Source organism: Mycetomoellerius zeteki, unplaced genomic scaffold (genome assembly GCF_001594055.1).
Source record: "Mycetomoellerius zeteki isolate Tzet28-1 unplaced genomic scaffold, Tzet1.0 scaffold343, whole genome shotgun sequence".
NCBI classification, from domain to species: Eukaryota; Metazoa; Arthropoda; class Insecta; order Hymenoptera; family Formicidae; genus Mycetomoellerius; species Mycetomoellerius zeteki.
The window spans coordinates 69,552-90,072 of record NW_017257331.1 but is presented as its reverse complement, the minus strand read 5'-3'; the positions used below and the strand labels follow the sequence as shown (position 1 = coordinate 90,072).

Here is a 20,521-nt window from a genome sequence, read left to right as displayed (position 1 = left end):
CAGCCAATCTTTTTTTTCAGTGCAGAGTAAGCTTTTCGTATTTCTTTAAGCAAATTTAAAATTGTTGCTTGGTATTTCATAATTTATTAAGTTGTTTGGCATGTTTTAAAGATCTTTGTAAAATTTTCTATGGAGAATAGTTAGCGGATTCTCTTTCATAACTTTCGCATTTTGTTATTTTTCCATAGCAGCTTTATTTTTAGGAAAAAAGTCAATTTGTTGCGTGTGTATGCGCGCGAACGCCCGCGTATATAAATATAATATATATAATGAGCGTTTTTAATTTTTATTATGATGATTTGCGTCTAAATATTACTTATATGTATATGTGACATCAAAATGTCACCACGCCCCTTGATCAGCAGGTTAAACATGCTTTCTTGCAAGATCGCTGTGCGTGCGTTCCAATAATTAAACACATACGCAGGACCGCCCAGTGTCGTAGGACTCTTGTCGTAAGGCTTCAATTATATATTGGCAAAGCTCGTTTCAATTTGCATGCGGAGTCGAATAACGAAAACAGAGTGCGCGAAAATAGAATTATTATATGTATACCCCTATAACCTTTTCTGCGACTGACAAGGTTGACAACAGATTATGGCCGCAAATAAGAAACATACTTTGTTATTGCCGGTACTGTTAGCACATTCCTACCAAATAAGCGATAACCTTGTCGGCAAAGTATATGACAGAGAAACGGTGAAAAGCGAGCAGGTCTGTTCAACGCGTTGATAACAAATCGACAGCAAATCTTAAGCAATTTTGCTATTACAAAAATGTCAGCGTTTTTCACGAAAGAATGCAACATTATCTATTCGTCAAATATATTTGGCACCATTTTGTCGGCGCGTTAGACAACAGATTTGACCTGCATTTGGCATCAATCTGTCATCACATTGCTATTATCAAAGTTCTGGTGTTGGTTTCAATTTGACTTCAAAATATGTTCTTCAAATATGATTTATATTGGAAATCCTATTGCGGACACAGTAGGCTCTAGTTTTGACGTATTATTCCGCTGGAATTTATTGCCAATTTTATATTATCTTGCGTACAAAATGTTTGCTGGGTATGTATATATATATATATACACACACACACGCGCGCGCGCGCGTGTGATGTGTAATAGATTTTGAAATTCAAATATTCTGCTTTCCGATTGCAGCTAATCGTCAATCGTCAATCGTCAATCACGTGACCAATACGAATAAATGATTGCACGCACGATACACGCAGGGTAAGAGCAAACAGTGGCGAAAAGATAGCGAAAGTTGACATTCGGTATACTTTCAGTTGTTATTTGTTACTGATTATTCTTACTGCGATCCAAAAAATGCATATATTTTATTATAGAATAAAGTAAAAGCAATGTAGAATGCAAAATGAGATAGAAAATGAAGCATAAAGTCAAATTAAATTCTTATTGAATTATAATAAAATATACAGTTACATTAAGTTCAATGAAAAAAAATTAAGTAAAGTAAAATAAAATGAAAAAAGAAAGCGTAATGAGAAATAAAATTCAACAAAATAAAAAAATGAAATAAAATAAAATGTATAAAGTAAAAAACAAACAATAGCGATGCAATAAAAGGCGTTTTTCCGTTTGAACAAGCAGTTTTTACATTAAATCTTAATGAGCCTGATTTTATATTAACGTGTCATTTTGTCGACCTAGAATCTCGTTTTCGTCATATTATCATTTTACATAACCGATGCACTTATAACCGTTTAACGTCAATAATCTTATCGACCTATCCCGACCCCGACAACCCCGTAATGTTACCCTGTGACCTAAATTCAAAAAATTTTATCGAAACGACGCATTCATCATTCGTTCTTCTTACGAAATAGAGCCAGAGGCTTCGGTGATAACAGTACAGCAAAATAAATTTGATGCGCAGAACAAGAATGATGGATAATATGTGTAAAGATCATCATAAAGCTCATATCAAGTTGCTTCAAGTTATATTTTGTATTTGCAAGCAGATAAAAGAAGATGTAATAATTATTTTAGTTCTTTCTCAAGTTATATTTAATCTTTCGTGAAAAAATTGAAATGTCAAACTTATGAAAATATTTCATTTGTAATAATTTACTTGTTAGGATAGTCAATAACAGACACTTTTCTCTTTTTAAAAACTTATATATTGTGGAAGAACATACTTCAAGCTCGAAATTAATTGTACGTTAAACAAAGTCAGATATTTGCCGACCCGAAGAGACCCGAGCTGTTCACATGTAAATGCACTTTTCCTATGCGAGCGACTGTATTCATGAATATATGGAAGCGCGTGATTTCGTAATACCTCACCTATCGTCACACCATGTACAGAGACTGTTTAAAAACCTTGTCGATAAATTGCCAAGACGTAAAACTCAAATGGGCAATCCTTGACAGAAATAATATCCTTAACAGAAAGATATTTGACAAACATTACAATAATATTAATATATCAGAGTAATATTGTAACATTTTATAATTTACGATTTTAATATCAACGATTAATAGATTCTTTGATCATAATTTGCAATACATCCTTTTTTCCAAATATATTTCAAAAGAAACTATTACAATTGCCGCACTTTTCTAATTTTTATAGCTTATACATATATTATATGTATATATTTTATACAAGATATCAATATCCGCAATCACACAATCCTAATGATGATGTATTATTCGATAAATAATTGTTTTCTTAAGCAGAAATGTGACAAGGAACGACGTTCCTCTATCGCTACTAGTTTCAAATTTGTTATATGTACTAATATTAAAAAAGTATTAATCAATTATATATGCGAGACATGTGTACATGGCAATAAAAAGACTTGCACAAACGTAAAAGCTTTAAATGATCTTAGGCCTGGTTGCACCAACGTTACTTTGACTTTGAACGAGACTTAAAACCGAAAAGAGACAGGGACAAAGAGAGTTTTAAACCTCGCTTAAAATTAAAGTAACGTTGGTGCAAATTACGGGCCTTAATACTTTAAAGGAGACACAGCAGATGTCCCGTTTCGAATTTCCAATTATTGTTTATCGTTGTACCGATACCATACGTTAAAATTGATGAGACTATTGCTAATTTTTTGGCACATAATAGGATTTTTTAATATTCTGAATTATCAGAGCCTACAGAGAAATGATTCAAGACGAGACTTACTTCATAAAGTGTATTAGTAGGTCACGACGAAAATATACCAGGCGTCTCGGCTATAATAGTAGCCAGGCGATGGCATTGACCGCCATATTCTTAGTAATTTTCGAAGTAGCATTTAGAGAGCGAATTTTGTTCCTAATCTTTCCTTTCCTTTTCTTCTTTCCTTCTTTCCATTATTCTTTTTCTCTTCTTCTTTTCTGCTGGTAGCTATCGAAAAGTTAGAAAACCTTCAGAATCTTTTATCTCATGTTAACTATGCGCGCGTGAGATTGGTGCAACGAAATTATTTCCATGGAACAAATATTCCTTTTATACAATAAAAACAATTTTCTATGAATGAATATTGTTTCGATGTAGTATTTTTATTTTTTACACATTAATTTTATATGTGCGCGCGCGACTACGTGTAACTTTAACATTTGTTTGTATTTATAATAATGCCCGCTTATATGCATATTGTACATTATTTGGAATGAAAAATGCTCAATTTGATTTGATGGCGGATCGTCTCGGATCTATCTCTCGCTCGATGACCTGTGGTCCAACGTGGCCATGCGTTGATATCTTTCGCATAGTTCATACACTTTCTACGCTCATTCGCTACTCACTGTCACCGAAAAAAGCCGATAACCCGAGATATGCTCGCCCGGGTACACGCGTCTCGTTATCACATGCTCCCGTGACTTCGGCTTCAAATCGTGTTGCTAGGCAAGCATAAGATTGAGATTTCTACGTTCGAAATCTCGTTATTTCATCACCTCAAATCACTCTCAAAAAATCGATTTGTCACGTTACATTCATTTTTAACTATGCGAATTTGTAAAATTAATTATGGCTCTACACTGTTTTATTATAATTTCACCAAAAATTAATATTAATTTAGATAAGAACGTTTATACATTAAGATTAATTTGTAGTGATAGTCATATAATAATAATCTGAGACGATAATCTGAGTACAGAAAATAAGAACAAAACTTATGTTTAATATGATTTTAATTTCTTTTCTGATAAAATTTTTCAAGAATTTTCAAGTTTTTTTAAGAAAAATGTAACATACGATAATATTAGATAAAAGATATGTCGGAGATGATGTAATGCATAAAAGACAAGTGCAGGCGCTTTCAAAGTTGCTTCATACGGCCCTTCTCTGATGGGATACGCGACACTCGAAAAGATTACACTCTTCCCTTCCCCTTCTCTACCACACAAGTACTTTTCATTTTCATTTTGTCGTTATGTTCTCTTTCGTCCCCTCGCTTCTCCAAGATAGACCGCAACTATAATTAGCTCCCCTTTTTTTATTACGCTTTGTAAACGCGTTCGCTCGAGATCAACGCGGTTGCCAATGGCGTAACAATCAATGTTCGGTCCTTAAGCAGAATAGTAAAGAAACGATTTTCTTATGAAGATATACAGAATGAATTATTAAAAAAAGAATTATAAAAGAAAACGTATGGAAATCTTTTGAAAGAAGACTCGCACAAACGTAGCTCTCGATTGATGTTATATATCTTATTGTAACATTTATTATCTATATAATGCGCATTATCATATGTATATCATATTTTATTTTTGCGTAATGTATAGATACAAAAAATTGAATTCTACGGAAATTATAATGGAATCTTAGGAGGATTGATTATATATCTATATAGTTTGGAAACTGTGTGATGATGGGGGCGTAGGTCGTTGACAAACATGGGAGTGCCATAGATAGAGGATCGATGGCAAAAAGAGAGAAAGATAGTTAAAGAGTGGACCTCTTCTACATCGTTTGGCCATTCCCTTCATAAACGGGCGTGGCCCTTAGATTGTGTGCCTTAGATCGTAACGTATAATTTCCGTTTCTATGGAAAATTACATTTCAGGAAAAGAATTTCTAATTAATGTTTCGTAGTTTTATAAATGAAAACTGAAAAAAAGATTTTCTCAATTTCGGACACAATTTTTATTAAGAGTTACGTTGATGATGCGCTACGTTTTCCTTTTCGTAATTTTAAAAATTAAAATTAAATTATTATGTCGTTGATAATAGAAATGCAACGCAAAGTTTCACATGCAACAAAACCAACCCCATATTTGGTTTATATTTATTCGCGCATTTTGTAGATCGTTTAATAACGGATTTATTAAAACGCATGAAATAGATACGCGAAAAGAGAATCAATGAGCGGAAACCAACCGATTGTACGCGCGTATAAGCAATTGTAAATCGCTATGTTAATATCGCTGCCGGGGTTCACCGGGGTCGCGCCGGGTCATCGTGACGTCAGCGGATACCGCGTCTCACCGTTGTTCGGCGTGTTAATATACGTTCTACGTACGAGCATATCGACAGCACCAATAAAAAATATATCGCAACTACATTTTTGGTTTTAAGATACAATCATTTTCTAATATTATTTTAGTATTTAGCATGTCATGGAAAAAAACCATCCATATCTGTGACCCCAATTACCTATAATATACCTATAAAATAACTCGATGTTAATTTAATATTCCGTTATTATTGCGCTTCTAAACAAATTTGCAAAATTATAATCTTTTAGAATTATAATTATTCTTATGTTACTTTTAAAGGATTACAATTTTGCACAGGTTTGCAAATTATAATACTTTTTAGTTAGATATATATATAGATCACTAAAAAATGTTAACTTTTAAAATATATAAATATATAAGAATTAAAAACAAGTAGTAGATGACCTTTTTTTCAATTTTTTTCCAAATTCTTTATTATAATTCTTTTCAGTTCTACATTATTATTTAATATAATTTTCTATAAAATTAATTGTCTTTTAAATTTTAATATAAATCTAAATATTATCTAAATATTATCCATAACGTTTTCCCTTCTTCATAATTTTTTAAAAAACTTTTAAATTTTATGTATTTTTCCAAAATTATCATAGCAGCGCGTTTTATTTTTGCGATAATTTATGACAGCTTTAAGCAATTAATTCATTGACGTAATACGTTGTTAAAACAATTCAATCACGTTCAAGTTTCGCCCTCTGTCCTACATTTCTTATTACGAACTACGTATATACATGAACGAAGTAATCTGTTGGTTTTATATCGATAAAGTAGATTTCTTATTTTTGAAACGTGTTCTTCTCTTTTTATGCTTTCTAGAATTAAAATGTAAATAATATATGCTTTTCGTACAATTAAACGCTGTCTAACAGAATTGAAAAATTAAAAAATGTTCTTCATTGTTCATTTTTATTTATCATTTTACATGTTTTTCATTATATCGACATCTAATAATATTGTGTATTTGCTATTATATATATATATATTCCCATACAGTACGAAGTCGACTATTAAGGCCATGGCACACAGTAATCATAAGACGTACCGTAAGAATCAGCCAATTAGAATTAAGAATTCAAAAGAATTTTTGACCGTGATTGACTAATTCTTACGGTACGTCTTACGGTTACTGTTACGGAAGATGTGGCTTTTAGTCGATTGTCAGTGGGTAGAAAAAGTCGACTTTGAAGTCAGACTGAATGTCGACTTTTAGTCGACTAAAATGTAGTCGACTGTCAGTTAGCTATTGTATTCAAGCTAATTTGGTATAATATAATATAAATAAAATGTAACATTTCCAAAGACTTGATGAATCTAATTTTATTATTCTTGAAATATATTACATTATGTAAAGAATATAATGTAGAAAAACTGTATATAATAATAATGGACTCCTTAAGATTAAAGAAATTAAATTTGAAGGAGCTAATTAAGAGTCAGCGCGGTAAGAAGTGCGCAAATTTATACTCATAAAAATATTTAGTAGTATAGAATATATTTTTAATTATTATAATTTGAACGTTTCGGCCATAACTTTTGGCCATCTTCAGCAAAAGCATTTATTATCGCGCGCTGACTTCTAATTAGCCCCTTCAAATTTAATTTCTTAAATATAATGTAATTAAAGTGTAATATAATTAAACCGATCAAGTATAAAATTTCGAGAAAAAAGTTTTTAATTAAAACTATAGATATATGTTAATTAAAATATAATAGAATTAATTAAAATATAATAGAATAATAGAATTAATTAAAATATAATAGAATTCAATTGATCAAGTTTTGAAGAAATTTCACTATTTACAGTACAACAGTAACACTTCTTAAATTCGATTATATTTTAATTAACATATATCTATAGTTTTAATTAAAAACTATTTTCTCGAAATTTTATACTTCTAGACTAAATATAACTTAAAAAGTCGTCACTGACTTATTTTTGCAGTGTTTAAATGTTTAACAAAATATCTATAAAATTTGTTTTTATAAAATATAAAAAGATATATAAACAAATATTCGTAGAAATGTAATTTATGTATTAAAAATTGTTTTTCGTGTAATGTCTATTTTTTAAGCGAAACTTCTTTAACGTCATACGTTTGTTTGACTCAGGTGGTGTAGGCGGAATTTCATTATCTTCCTCCTCGTTCAATTGACTTACAGATTCTCGCATATTCTTGAAGCGCGAAATATAACTAAATCTTTGCAATCTTTCGAATATCGATAATGGAATTGCGCTTTGTGCCAAAGTATAAGCTTTTTCTAGCGGTTTCTTATCGTTTATTTTGTAAAATTTATTCTGTTTGAACAATAAAATAATAAAATGAATAAATAAAAATCCAAAGAAAAAATAATAGAGAATATATAAAACGATAGAAGGAAATATTATACATTATAAATTAATGAAAACCGAATGGTAATAACCTTAAATATTTTTAAATCTTTTGGATAAATAAATAAATATGATATGATACCTTTTTCATAATAGTGCTTTTCTTACATTTTGTGAAAGCTTTGATACTTTTGGGATTAAGCCAAGCATGTTGAATTATATCATCTTTGAAGAATGTTACATGATATTTTACCTACGCAAGCATCATTCGTTACATTATAATAAGTTAATTCCGTAATCTTGATAAGTTAAATTGTAACAAATTAATTAAATAAATTAAAAATTAAAGATGTTAAATTTATTAAATAAATGTAAATGTATTTAAATGAATAAAATTTTAATTACTTCACATCGTATATATTTATCTTTTTTGGAACTTACAGGGATTATTGATGATTCTTTTAATTCGTAATATCGTAAGGTCTCAAAGCAATCATCTACGATTGCGGGCCACCATGGATAACCATGCATGTGACCCCATACAAGACTTCCGCTATTATATTTATTTTCTATTAAATCTTCTTTTACTGCCTCTGTTTGTGGCACTTCCGGTACGAGACAAGAAGCAACAGTTTTATCTATATGATATATGTCTTTGTATTTAATTTTTGTATTTATATATTATCATATTAAATATACTATTGTGTATATTTCATTATAATTATATATATATATATATATACTTAATATTAATTACTTTAAATGGAATTTTTTTTTAGTAATAAAATATAATATAACTTAATATATATATATATAAGATGTATACATATATATACGTATGTATATATCGATTAATATATACAGGGTGTCCCATTTTAACTTTACTGTCAAAATAACTAGAAAGTTTTACTAAGAAAAAATAACTATAAAGACAAAACTTTTAAGTATTTTGAGAAGATTATCTGATGAGTTGAGATGGATTAAATTTTTCAAGGATAAATAATATTATAAGGTGTTCCTATGTAAAAAAAATCGACTTGGACTTGACTAGGTCCAACATAAGCTTCAAACTGAAAATTTAATCGATGCAAATCTTATTTTGAGACCCAATTGAATCTGTAACAAAATGTCTTTTATTGAAAAATCGACTTGAGTTTGATTGATCCCAACACGTGTTCCAGACTGGAAATCTAATCAATTCATCAGATATTGCTCCCAAAACGATAAAAGTTTTGTTTCTAGTTCTTTTTTCGTAGAATGTTTTTTAGTCATTTCGATGGCAAAGTTAAAATGGAATACCCGGTATGTGTCAATATATTCATAATTCAGTAGTAAACACGTACCTGAATTCATTTTACAATACCAAAGTTTTGGTACATCCACAGGATCATGGAAATCATCACAATATCGCCATTTTTTACAAGTTTTCCTACAGCATTCGATGAACATACCTATGTCTCTTTGCGATTGTAACCATAATAATATTTCTTCTTTACTCATTTTTACATCTGTACTTATTGTATCCGTATATTGCGATACTGCCATACATGAGTACTTTTCGAAACCTAAGAAAAAAAAACTGATTTTTTGCAAATTTATAATATAGTCTTGCTATGAGTTTGTTTTTTTTTATTCGTAAACAATATTAAAACGTATAAAGTAAAGCGTTTAGGGTGAAAGGGTATATTTTTCAATATCGAAATACTACATAAGATGTCGGAGTCAGAAGGCATTTTGTGCACACATGAATATTTGTTGTCATTCTTGCATATGCAAGATAATTATTTGATGTAATAACAAATGTATTAGAGCTTGTTACAAGAAAATATATTATACATCCTTTTATACGTTTTACAATCTTTTCTTGTATACGTACATTTCCACCATTGTAATAATGACCATTACAACGACATTTATTTAGTCAATAACATAATTCTATGATAAATATGATTCTATACGAGTATATTATATAGTGATCGTGACGCAAAGCGTGACTGCTCTCTGTGCCAAAGATCCGGGGGTTTAAGTCCATCCAGAACATCAAATTTTGATTGCCACCACTCGGAAGGCAACGGCAAATCTCTCCGAGAGTATCTTTGCCATCGCCGTTCGAATTCGGTGTGTTAAAAACTGTAGGTCCCATGTATATATCAATGGATATATGCACTCGTCAACACGCATGACAAGCGTGGCATTTTAACGCCAAACTCCTTTCTTCCAAAGACCCATGTACAATGGAAGAGGCAGATATCCAATAGTGGATGAAATCAGACTTACATATAGAATAGATACAAGTATACGCAACAACAATTGCAATCTAACAATTATAATAAACACTTAATTAATATATTTATTATTTATACACTGATTTAATAATCACATTTATACTAATGATCAATTAATTACGAATATTACTAATTTAATTATTATTGTGACATTACACTGAATAACTTTTTAATATTTAATAAACTCATTAATTCATTAATTCACTGATTTCATCATCTTTACTATCATCATCTTTGTCATTACCATCCTGTCGTCATCGTCGTCAACATTATTATTATTATTATTATTATTATGCTAATTTTATAATCGTAATCATCAATATCTTCCAGCAGGTCATATACGGAAGTGTACAAATTCACCTTTTGAACTGCGGTTTAATTTTGACGATTGGGAAGAACTAATATTTCTCGCACGTTCCTTTGCGATGGAACGATTATTTTTCGCTCTTCTTTCATGTTGTTCCTGTCCATATTGCCTATTCTCCTTATTTTCTAGCTCAAGTTGCATACTTTGCAACATGGTATTCAAGTTTTCGTGATCTAATCTTCCTGTTTCTCCCTGTATCTTCGAAAATTTTGTTTTCTGTTTGAACATTGTCGACAAATCTATGCTTCCTTCAGAATAGTTTTCGTCTTCTGCTTCATCTTTTTCTTTGTCTGTAAAGTGTAGCTTTTTAGGTTTTAAACCCTCTTTTGAGAAAGGTTTCCTCGGTTTGATAGGAGCATTCGGAGGTATAGGCATGGTTCTTTTTGCTGTCGGAGAAATTACGAACAACGGGGATGTGTAAGAGGAATGTGAGGAGCTGCTCCATGCTTCATTCTAAAAATAAAACTAGACCTGTAACGTTCCAATTTGATAATATAATTATTGATTTAAAATCAAAATTTAAATACTAATCGGGCTCTCGAAATTAAAAAACAATGATATAACATACGGACAATGAGAGCATTAACACAGCGTGGGAATTGGTGCGCAATTTATACAATAGTCTAATAATATTCGCATAATACATTCTGGGACACCCTGTATATTCAAATTGTACAGTGACTGTCGATACCAACTTATTTGAACATTTCGGTTTTTTTTCAAACCATCTTCAGCAAATTCGTAGATCATTATCATAGATGTATTAACAATAGTTGCAAGATGTTGAAATTATGTTCTATGTAAGACCGAGGAGTGTCTCCCTATCGTCTGGTTGGGAATTGTCTCCAACCAGAAGGTAGGACTATTGTTAATACATCTATGATAACGATCTACGAATTTGCTGAAGATGGTTTGAAAAAAACCGAAATGTTCAAATAAGTTGGTATCGACAGTCACTGTATAATTTTAATATATATATATATATAATGTGAATATTATTAGACTATTGTATAAATTGCGCACCAATTCCCGCGCTATGTTAACGCTCTCATTGTCCGTATATTATATCATTATTGATTTAATTTAATAATCTAAATTATCTTAATTTGTATAGGATTATTGAGAGACATCAAGATATTATTCAAATTTGTGTTAAATATATACTATTTTTGAGCGAATGCATGCAGAAGAAAAAGTCATGCTGATATCAAAATGGTGTCAATATGGCTTCGAAATCATTATTATTTTTCATTATTTGATATCATTTGAACATCATTATATGATTCTGCTTGGGATGAGCGTGCGTACCTACTTGTACATGTATATATATGTGTAGTATGTGTACAGTATTTAATTTAACGTAACTTGGACGCAAATTGTAATGTTTTATTGAAAACTTCAATATAGTATTGAAAAAGTAGATGAATGCAAAAGTTTTGCGGAAAGACTTCTTGTAATCCGAATATGATAAAATTTCTTTTTGAACTAAATAATTATATCTACTAATAAATGTAATAATTAACTTACTAAATTGAGGATTAACCAATTTGATAAAACTTGACCCAACTTGATTATATTCCCGACTTACCCATGGAAATGTTCGTGCGACTTCCGCGATGTTATCACGTTGTTTGCGATCCCGGTCTTCGAATAATCGTATTGTTTGCCTTGTATAATCTACGCGATTGCGATTGTCGCGATTCTTGGCCATTCTTCACCAAATTTCGAAATCTTACCCCCTCGATCCAAGATTTTTCAATGTTCTAGAAAGATTTAGAAAATCGTAATGAGAGATAAAAGCGCGATCAAGACAATTTAACAGGCGAGAAAGGCGCCACCGTTATTACGCTAAACGGGGTTTACACGAGTTTGAACACGACTATTCTTTCATTCGTGTTAACATTGCTGCAAAAATTCGATCGTACATTAGACTTATCTGATAGATGACACACTTCAGGCTGTATATCACGTACTCTATAAAGCCCTGCGCACACACACCACACAATAGAAAAATATTAGCAATAAATAATTAGAAATAAATATTAAGATTTCAACTTATTAGAAATTGTACGTGTATGGCAGTGGTTTCTGATAGGTTGAAATTTTAATATTTATTCCCTTGTTCTCAATAGATCTGTTCGTTTTAACTAAAGTTTTTGCACGATCTTTTTTCCTTTTCTCTCTACGTGGAGAGAAAAAGAGAAAAGATGAACCGTGCAAGAAATTCAGCTAAAAAGAATAGGCCTAATATTTCTTCTATTGTGCGCAACCCTTAAGTCTGTACATATGCTATTCACACATACACACACGCGCGCGCGCGCACAAAATATATATACATACACACATATACATACTATATTTAAGTACTATATATATATATATATATACTCTGTTAAATTTTATTTCGTAGAAACAATATTTTGCCATGAAATTTTTTTTACTTTATATTTCTTACGCAGTTGTGAAAGTTTTTACAGAGCCGAATTTTGCAATTTTGCTTTCAAAAGATTATCTTTAATAAATAAAATTATCTGCTCCTATTACTTTCGGTGCAAATATAATCAAGTTCAATAATATTTTATTGTTTCTCTTGTAGAAGCGTATGTCTCGTAGAATATTTCGCCATGAGACATTTTTGGCTTATATTTTACGAAGCTATGAAGGTCGATTCACAATATTGTAATAGATTTTGCAATTTAGTCTTTAAAACTTTATAGTAAACGAAATTATATCTGTACCTCAACTACACTCTAAGGGCAGATGCTAGAACGAATTTTTCTTTTTTTTTTTTTTTCAAAAATAGGTAATCTACAGATAACTTTTCTGATTATCGCAATTACATATTGCGATTTTCTCAATATTTTAGCAATAATTTCGTTAAACAGAAATTTGTCTCAGACAGGTATGTCACCTGCTGACGCTTAGGCCCGGTTTTTCATTATCTGATTAACTTATGGTTAAGCTTAACTTGATGTTTCATTCAATGAGCTTCATCTATGACATAGCAGATGAAGCCCATTGGATAAAACATAAGGTTAAAAACCTAACCACAATCCATACAGCACAAAATTTGCAGCAAAATCTCTGCAATATTGCTGCAACATGCAATGTTGCTGCAATATTGCAGTAGTGTTGCTGCGCAACTTTGTGCTGTAGGGGAAGTTAACCAGATAATGAAAAACCGGGTCTATAAAGGTACAACTTCACGAGCTGCTCAAACCGACTGTTTCAGCGACAAAAAGGATCTTCTGAAAGGATCACGTGGTCAAAATTGCCGGTTTGAGCAGCTCGTGAAAATTTACGTTTAGGGATCATTTATATTGGCCGTGTAACCGCTATATGCCGTCATTGCCGTATGCCAGAGGCTGCGGTCCATTTGACGCTACAAATGCTTCGAAGCGTTTGAGCGACCAATCAGAACAAAGAATTTTACGAATTGATCAAAGAATGCTTCGAAGCGTTTGTAGCGTCAAGTGGATCGCAGCCGTAATCTATAAGAATTGACTGTGATTATAAGGGCCCCCGCAGACAATATTTCTGTAACAGTAACCTTAAAACGTGAACTTAACCCAATGAGCCAATCAGGATATTGCTTTAGGTTTACGTAATCTAACGGAAATAGAAATAGCAGTAAACTTATCCATAAGGCAAGTTTCAACCGGTTGAAATTCGCCTTATTACGAGGTTATGGATAAATTTATTGTTATTTCCATTTCCGTTAAATTACGTAGACCTAAAGCAATATCCTGATTGGCTCATCGGCTTAAGTTCACGTCTTAAGGTTACTGTTACACGCATTCTACAATAAGCCATTAATCATAAATCAGAAGTTAGAAGCTGGAAATTGACCGTGACAATCACAGTCGTCAATTTCCAGCTTCTAACTTCTGATTTATGACTAATGGCTTATTGTAGAATGGCCATTACAGAAATATTGTCTGCGAGGGCCCTTATATGCCTGTTCTACAATAAGGTCGCAAGTCATAAACCGTAAGAAATTAATCAATCATAGGGTGCGTATCGAGTTGCGCATGAAGCGCGTGATGTATCGTTTTATCCTTCTTTATTATTTGGTGAACAAGAACAAATGATGCATCATGCGCTTCGTGCGTAACTCGGAATGCACCCAGTTAATTATTCTTTTTGTATTCAACTGTAAAGGCCATCACACGTACAAAAATTTTAGACGTAATCGTAAGGTCGCAAGCAAATCGACCAATCACAATCAAAATTAAGATCTCGCGTTTTTAAATGCTGAACTGTGATTGGCCGATTTGCTTATGGTCTTACGATTACGACTAAAATTTTTGTACGTGTGATGGCCTTAATTGACTAATTTCTTACGGCTTACGACTTGCGACCCTATTGTAGAAAAGACATTAGTATAAGTATAGTATGGTAATCTGTTCTTTTTCAAATTATAGTCGTTATTTTTATATAGCTCGCACAACATTATATAATTTTATCCTGCACAGTCTGTTTCGAAAAGATAAATTGTTTTTCCTGAAATTTTAAATTAAATTAAAAAATAATTTGAGAATGGAATAAATTGAAAATGAAATATATTTCTGGAAGTTTGTCAATTCCTTTAGGGTCTCTCGTGATTAATACGACCCTGTCGGTGGATCCTAATGGAAAATGGCGTCGCGGTGCGGCGCGAGCTTTCGGTCGCCGCTCGCATTCGAGAAGCAGTTATTCGCCATTGTAGATGGGCAGGCGTCACATGGACGTCGCAGTTCCCAACAAGACGCACGAAGAGGATTATCATCAAGATAGTCGTACGAGCGATTGGAAGAGAGAAGTGAGTGAGAGTGTTGGTTTATCAAGGTGAGCATACATATTCGTAATCGGCGGTGTGAATGTTGACGAAAAGAAAATCCCGTAACATCGAATATGGCGAATTCACGACGTGCTGTCGGTAGCGACGACAGCGGCGATGGCGATGGCGGATGGCGGCGGTGTGGCAGCACCGGCGGCAGCAGTAGCGCACCACGCTGCGCCACATGCGCGCCACCACGCGGACATAGATATCTCTTTACCGGCCTGTCAAATCTGCGGAATATGCTATTATTATTTTACCTGCTTTTTTTTCCACCTTTACAACCTTCCTTCTCAGGCAACAAAGTTTCCGGAGAATATTTAGTGTAAATAAATGAATAAATGCAGAAAATTCAGTTAATCCCAATCGTAGAAAATATATGAGAATAAACAAATTTTTTTTAATTGCACTTACTGACAGATTGAAATAGTGTAGAAAGTGTTAGTAAAAAATGTACGCATTTCCTTTCTTTATCAGCATTTTTTACGTTTTGTTATTTAGACTCTATTTTAATTGCATTTTGTTTAAAAATAAAATAAAATAGAATATGTATATATATATATTTTGTATACGAAAACTTTTGGCTATAAAAAAATAATTTTATAATTTACATCAGAAATATTTAATAATTTATTAAATTTATATCTCTCATTATTTAAATTTATAATTAAAAAATTTAAATAACATTTATTTAAATTATTTATTCAAGACAATTTTAGTTATGTATTTAAATTTGTTTATTAATTTTTTTATAGTTTCAAAATATAACATATCTATATTCATTAAGAAATAATAACAATTATTCTATTTTCTTCTCCATAATATTATACCTCTATCATATTACACTACATTTTATAAGATTTTCATTATGTATTTATATTCAAAATTATCGCAATATTGCATAAGATTATGTTATACAAATTAAATTAATGTTTTAGAGTTTTTCTGTTTTCCTTATATAATTTCTTTTTCTTTTGATGTTTTTTCGGTTAATCAGTATATCTATACTCCTTATTCTTTAATATATGTTACTCCTTATTTTTTCCATATATATAAAGAAATTAGCGTCTTATATATTGTTACTTGTAAATAAGTCTTTGTTTTTATTATATTTTTTTCTATTAGCATGTTTACATTATGTCACATTGTTTTTATTTTTTCAGGTTCAGCAAAATGTCCTCTGTTCAAGTGGATCGTCCCCCAAAAGTAGGTCAAAACAACAAGAAAGAAAACGAAAAATCTAGAAAGGTTTTCAATCTCTCACACAAAAAGCACAATAAGCATGATGACAATCGCTATTTCAAGCAGCTGCATAGGAAGCGACCTCAAAGCAGCTTCTGCAGCAATGGAAAGTCTTTTCCTCCCTACAAACGTAGGAAGAAGGAAGGCGTTATCATCCCTCCCACGAAATTTTTGCTTGGAGGCAACATTTGTGATCCCTTGAATCTAAATAGCATGCAAGACGAAGAAATAAATCGTGCTATGAATGCTGTGACTCCAAAATCGAGTCCCCTCCCTACTCCAAAACATAAAAAAGAGATTATTGAAGTGATTATTCCTCCAAATATTTGTGATCCTTTGAATTTGACAAACTGTAACGATAATGAAGAATATGAAAAACAGCTCATTTCGCCGACTAAAAGAAATTCGAAACGAAGAAATAGGAAGAGGAAGAGAGCCTATTCAGGATCTGGAAAAGACGAAGGAAAAATGGTAAGTTGTGAGACATTTATATTTCTTTAGAACAACTGTACATATGAATACATCATATACATATGCATTTATATTTACTTATAAGTAGATTTTTATTCATATTTATATATTTATTTATAAAGAGACAGTAATTTATAACTGATAATTTTGAATTTATATTATTTTAATTCTTAAAATGTTTAAATACTTAATGTGCTTATTTCTCTTATAATTACACACGCACGAATATATATGTAAAATATTTATATCATTTATTTTCTGAACATATAAAAAGGTGGATCCTAACGACACAAACAAATTGAGGGAAACTGAAGGAAACAACATAATAGATAAATCTTCAACGGAAAGACTTTCTGGTGAAAAAATTAGCTTAGAAGAAACTCCAAGTACACAAAATGAAAATTGTCTAAAAGACAATAAGACAGAAAGTCCACAGAAAGATAAAAATAAATTACGACTGAAAGGTTTAGAAGAAATAAAGGATAAAAGATTAAGAAAAATTGATGCAAAGGATAAAATAGTGAGTCCAGTGATTCCACAGCCTGGTGCATGGAAACCCAGACCTCAACATAGGCCCAGCCAGGATAAAAAAAAGAAACAACAGCATGCTATGCCTAATTTTAGGCTTAAAGATGCTAGATACCAATATGGAAACTACAATAGATATTATGGATACAGAAATCCTCATCATGAAGTAGATCCTAGATTAAAAATGTTTGCACAGCGAAAGGAACTGTTCCTACAAAAGGACATTTTGGATATTGGATGCAACATTGGCCATATTACTCTATCAGTTGCTAGGGATTTTGGTGCCAAGAGTGTTACAGGGATTGATATTGATAGAACTTTGATAAATATTGCTCGGAAGAATGTGAAACACTATGTTAATTGCGTACAAAGTCCTGCGAGCAATGAAGATAATGACAAGAGGGACTCTTCAGATGCTAGCTTTTTTCCTATGTCAATGCCAATTAGTTATGGGCCTGTAGATATTCCAGGATTTACAAAAAATAAACATAAAGGATTCCCATATAATGTCATTTTTGTGCAGGTAATGTATTATATGTATTATATGTATATATCTTGTTATTACAATGTCAAATATTTTTGTTACAATCACATCACGATTTAAATTTTATCAAATATGCTTCATTTCAGGGTAATTATGTGCTTGAAAACGATTCACTTTTGTGTGCGGAACAGACGCAATTTGACACAATCTTATGCTTGTCTATCACTAAATGGATTCACTTAAATTTTGGCGATGCTGGATTAAAACAAACTTTCAAGCGTATGCACGCGCAATTACGTCCTGGTGGAGTCCTCGTACTGGAACCTCAGGGTTGGGCTAGTTACACCAAGAAAAAGAATCTCACAGTGAGTAATGCTTTGTGCGATTGTCTAATATTTTTGTGTAATATTTTTAAAATAAAAGCTTCCAATAATACAGTATATACAAACAGTACACTATTACTAAAAAAATGTATATATATATATTGCTTTTTAAATTTTTAAATCGATATCTGATCTCTAATTACATTTTATTTAGGAACGAATTCATAAAAATTATCACAGTATTGAATTCAGGCCGCATAATTTCACACAATATCTTCTATCTACTGTCGGCTTTTGTCAATGCGAAGTTGTCTCTATACCGCCTCATCCTTCCAAAGGATTTCAACGACCTATACATCTCTTCACCAAGGCTGGCGGTCCCTCTTCCACTATTACCGAACGTGTCAACGATAACATTACGAGTGATACATTGCAGAGTCGCCAAGAGAGAATGACGAGAAGAGATCAAGAAGAGATCCGCGACATGGAAAGAATGAAATACGAGCGAGAATTATTTCCGAAAGAAAATAACAATATAGGCAATATGTCAGAGATTAGTCAGCACAGTGGAGATTTAAATCAATATGAACAATTGGCGAACGTTTATGCACCCAGTGCGACTCCGAACTATGATACTCCGAGCCGTAATAGCGATAGTCAACCTTTGGATAGTCAACCTTCGGACATGCCAAGGATAAAAGAGGAGAAAGAAGAAAATTCATAAATGATTGGAGAAAGAGAGAAAAGAAAGAAAGAAAGAAAAAGGAAAGGAAAAGAGAAAAATAAGCAAATTAAGACATTAATAAATTAAGAAAAAGAGATTACAAGGAAAGAATGAGAATAATTTAAAAAAAGGGAAGAGCAAAAGAAAAAGGAATAATAAGAGAAGAAAGAGAAAAAATAAAGTATTAATAAATTTAAAAAAAAAAGAATATTTTCGCACATCTACAGCACGGAAAATTGAAGTAAACTTAAAATTATACATATTCCTTTTCTCTTTTGAAAAATCAAACATTTTTTTCCAAAATTTAGTTGCAAATCAATTGCGCGCGCTTTATATAGATTAATTTTAATTTTTTAAATATTTTTATAAATTTTCTATCAGATTATATTATAACTTATTCGCAAACATAAAAAATACCAATACGATATATATATATATATATGACCAATAAATGTTAAAAAAGATAAAAGAATAACGGTTGAATATTTAGCATGTATTATGTTCAATAGTTTCAATTTCTCCATTTTAAATATTTTTTCTTTCCTTTTTTTTCTTTCTTTTTATTATCTTTTATGGCTATATGTATAAAGAAATTCATTCTTAACATGTTAAAGGACAGCGCGCGTCTTCGGTATGAAAATTTCATGCGTATAGATAATAGGAGTAAGGATCGTTTTTAGCGCTTGCAGTATTTAAAGCTAATCATATATATCACTGGAATTACACCGAATTTTAGCAAAATTATGTGAAGTGAAAACTTATATAGAGATGGGAGCGATGTGTCAGTTAAATCTATAGATTATAGAAGGTTGTAAATTTGTGTAATACTAGAGTTAAATTAGATTAGCTTAGACTATATTTCATTCGATTCTTATGATATCAAATCTGTTTCTTTATTTTTATTAGTACTCTTTTCTTTTTAATTTTTTCTTTTTTCCCTTCCTCTCCTTATTCCTTCCCTTTTCTTCTAAAATATAAATATTAGCGATATCAACCTCTATCCTTTTCTTACTTATCTGATTTAGCAAACATTTGTTTCTTTTTTGTTTTGTTTTTTTTTTGTTTTATTCATTAGTAAGATTAAATATTTATATACATATATAAGATTTGTATAGTGTCAAAAATCTTTTTGATCAATTTAATAATAAATTCAGTCTAAGATATTTAATATTTAATACAAAAATATATTTTCAATTTAGATATTTCTACATATATGCATATGAATACATTTTTTTATTAGGTATTAGACAGAGGTATGATTTAGGCCATGTTTATCCCATGCACTGAAAGTAAATTCTTATCTCAAATAAAGTGAATTTAGATTCTGTTTATTTCGTTTCTCAAATTCAAATTTTATTCAAGTTCCACGAGAATGTAATCATTTCAACAGTATTAGTATTACTATCAATTTATCTACTTACCCTCTATTCATTTATTATTTTTTCTGCGGCCGAAGCACGTAAA

General features: G+C 31.2%; 2 protein-coding genes across 2 annotated transcripts in view; one reads left to right on the top strand and one right to left on the bottom strand.

Annotated features, from left to right (window-relative positions):
• Positions 1-12,329, bottom strand: part of LOC108725327 (uncharacterized) — a 13,961-nt gene extending 1,632 nt beyond the window's left edge. Inside the window, 5 exon segments of the mRNA XM_073512040.1 lie at positions 7,533-7,781; positions 7,957-8,067; positions 8,256-8,452; positions 10,460-10,919; positions 12,055-12,329. Of these exon segments, the coding sequence (XP_073368141.1) occupies positions 7,533-7,781; positions 7,957-8,067; positions 8,256-8,452; positions 10,460-10,919; positions 12,055-12,177 (1,140 nt within the window). The 5' untranslated portion in view covers positions 12,178-12,329.
• Positions 12,330-15,118: 2,789 nt separating this feature from the next.
• LOC108725336 (probable RNA methyltransferase bin3) lies at positions 15,119-19,097 on the top strand. Its single transcript, XM_018452280.1, has 5 exons — positions 15,119-15,293; positions 16,449-16,998; positions 17,273-18,049; positions 18,157-18,375; positions 18,548-19,097. Exons 1-5 carry the CDS (start codon positions 15,175-15,177, stop codon positions 19,055-19,057), a joined length of 2,175 nt encoding a protein of 724 aa, XP_018307782.1. The 5' UTR covers positions 15,119-15,174; the 3' UTR covers positions 19,058-19,097.
• The last annotated feature ends 1,424 nt before the right edge of the window (positions 19,098-20,521 follow it).

Excerpts from the sequence above, each read along its gene's own strand:
- LOC108725336 (XM_018452280.1), top strand. The coding sequence starts at position 15,175 with ATGGGCAGGCGTCACATGGACGTCGCAGTTCCCAACAAGACGCACGAA. Across the intron at positions 15,294-16,448 it reads GAGAGTGTTGGTTTATCAAG|GTTCAGCAAAATGTCCTCTG; the intron begins GTGAGCATACAT and ends TTATTTTTTCAG. Across the intron at positions 18,376-18,547 it reads CCAAGAAAAAGAATCTCACA|GAACGAATTCATAAAAATTA; the intron begins GTGAGTAATGCT and ends CATTTTATTTAG.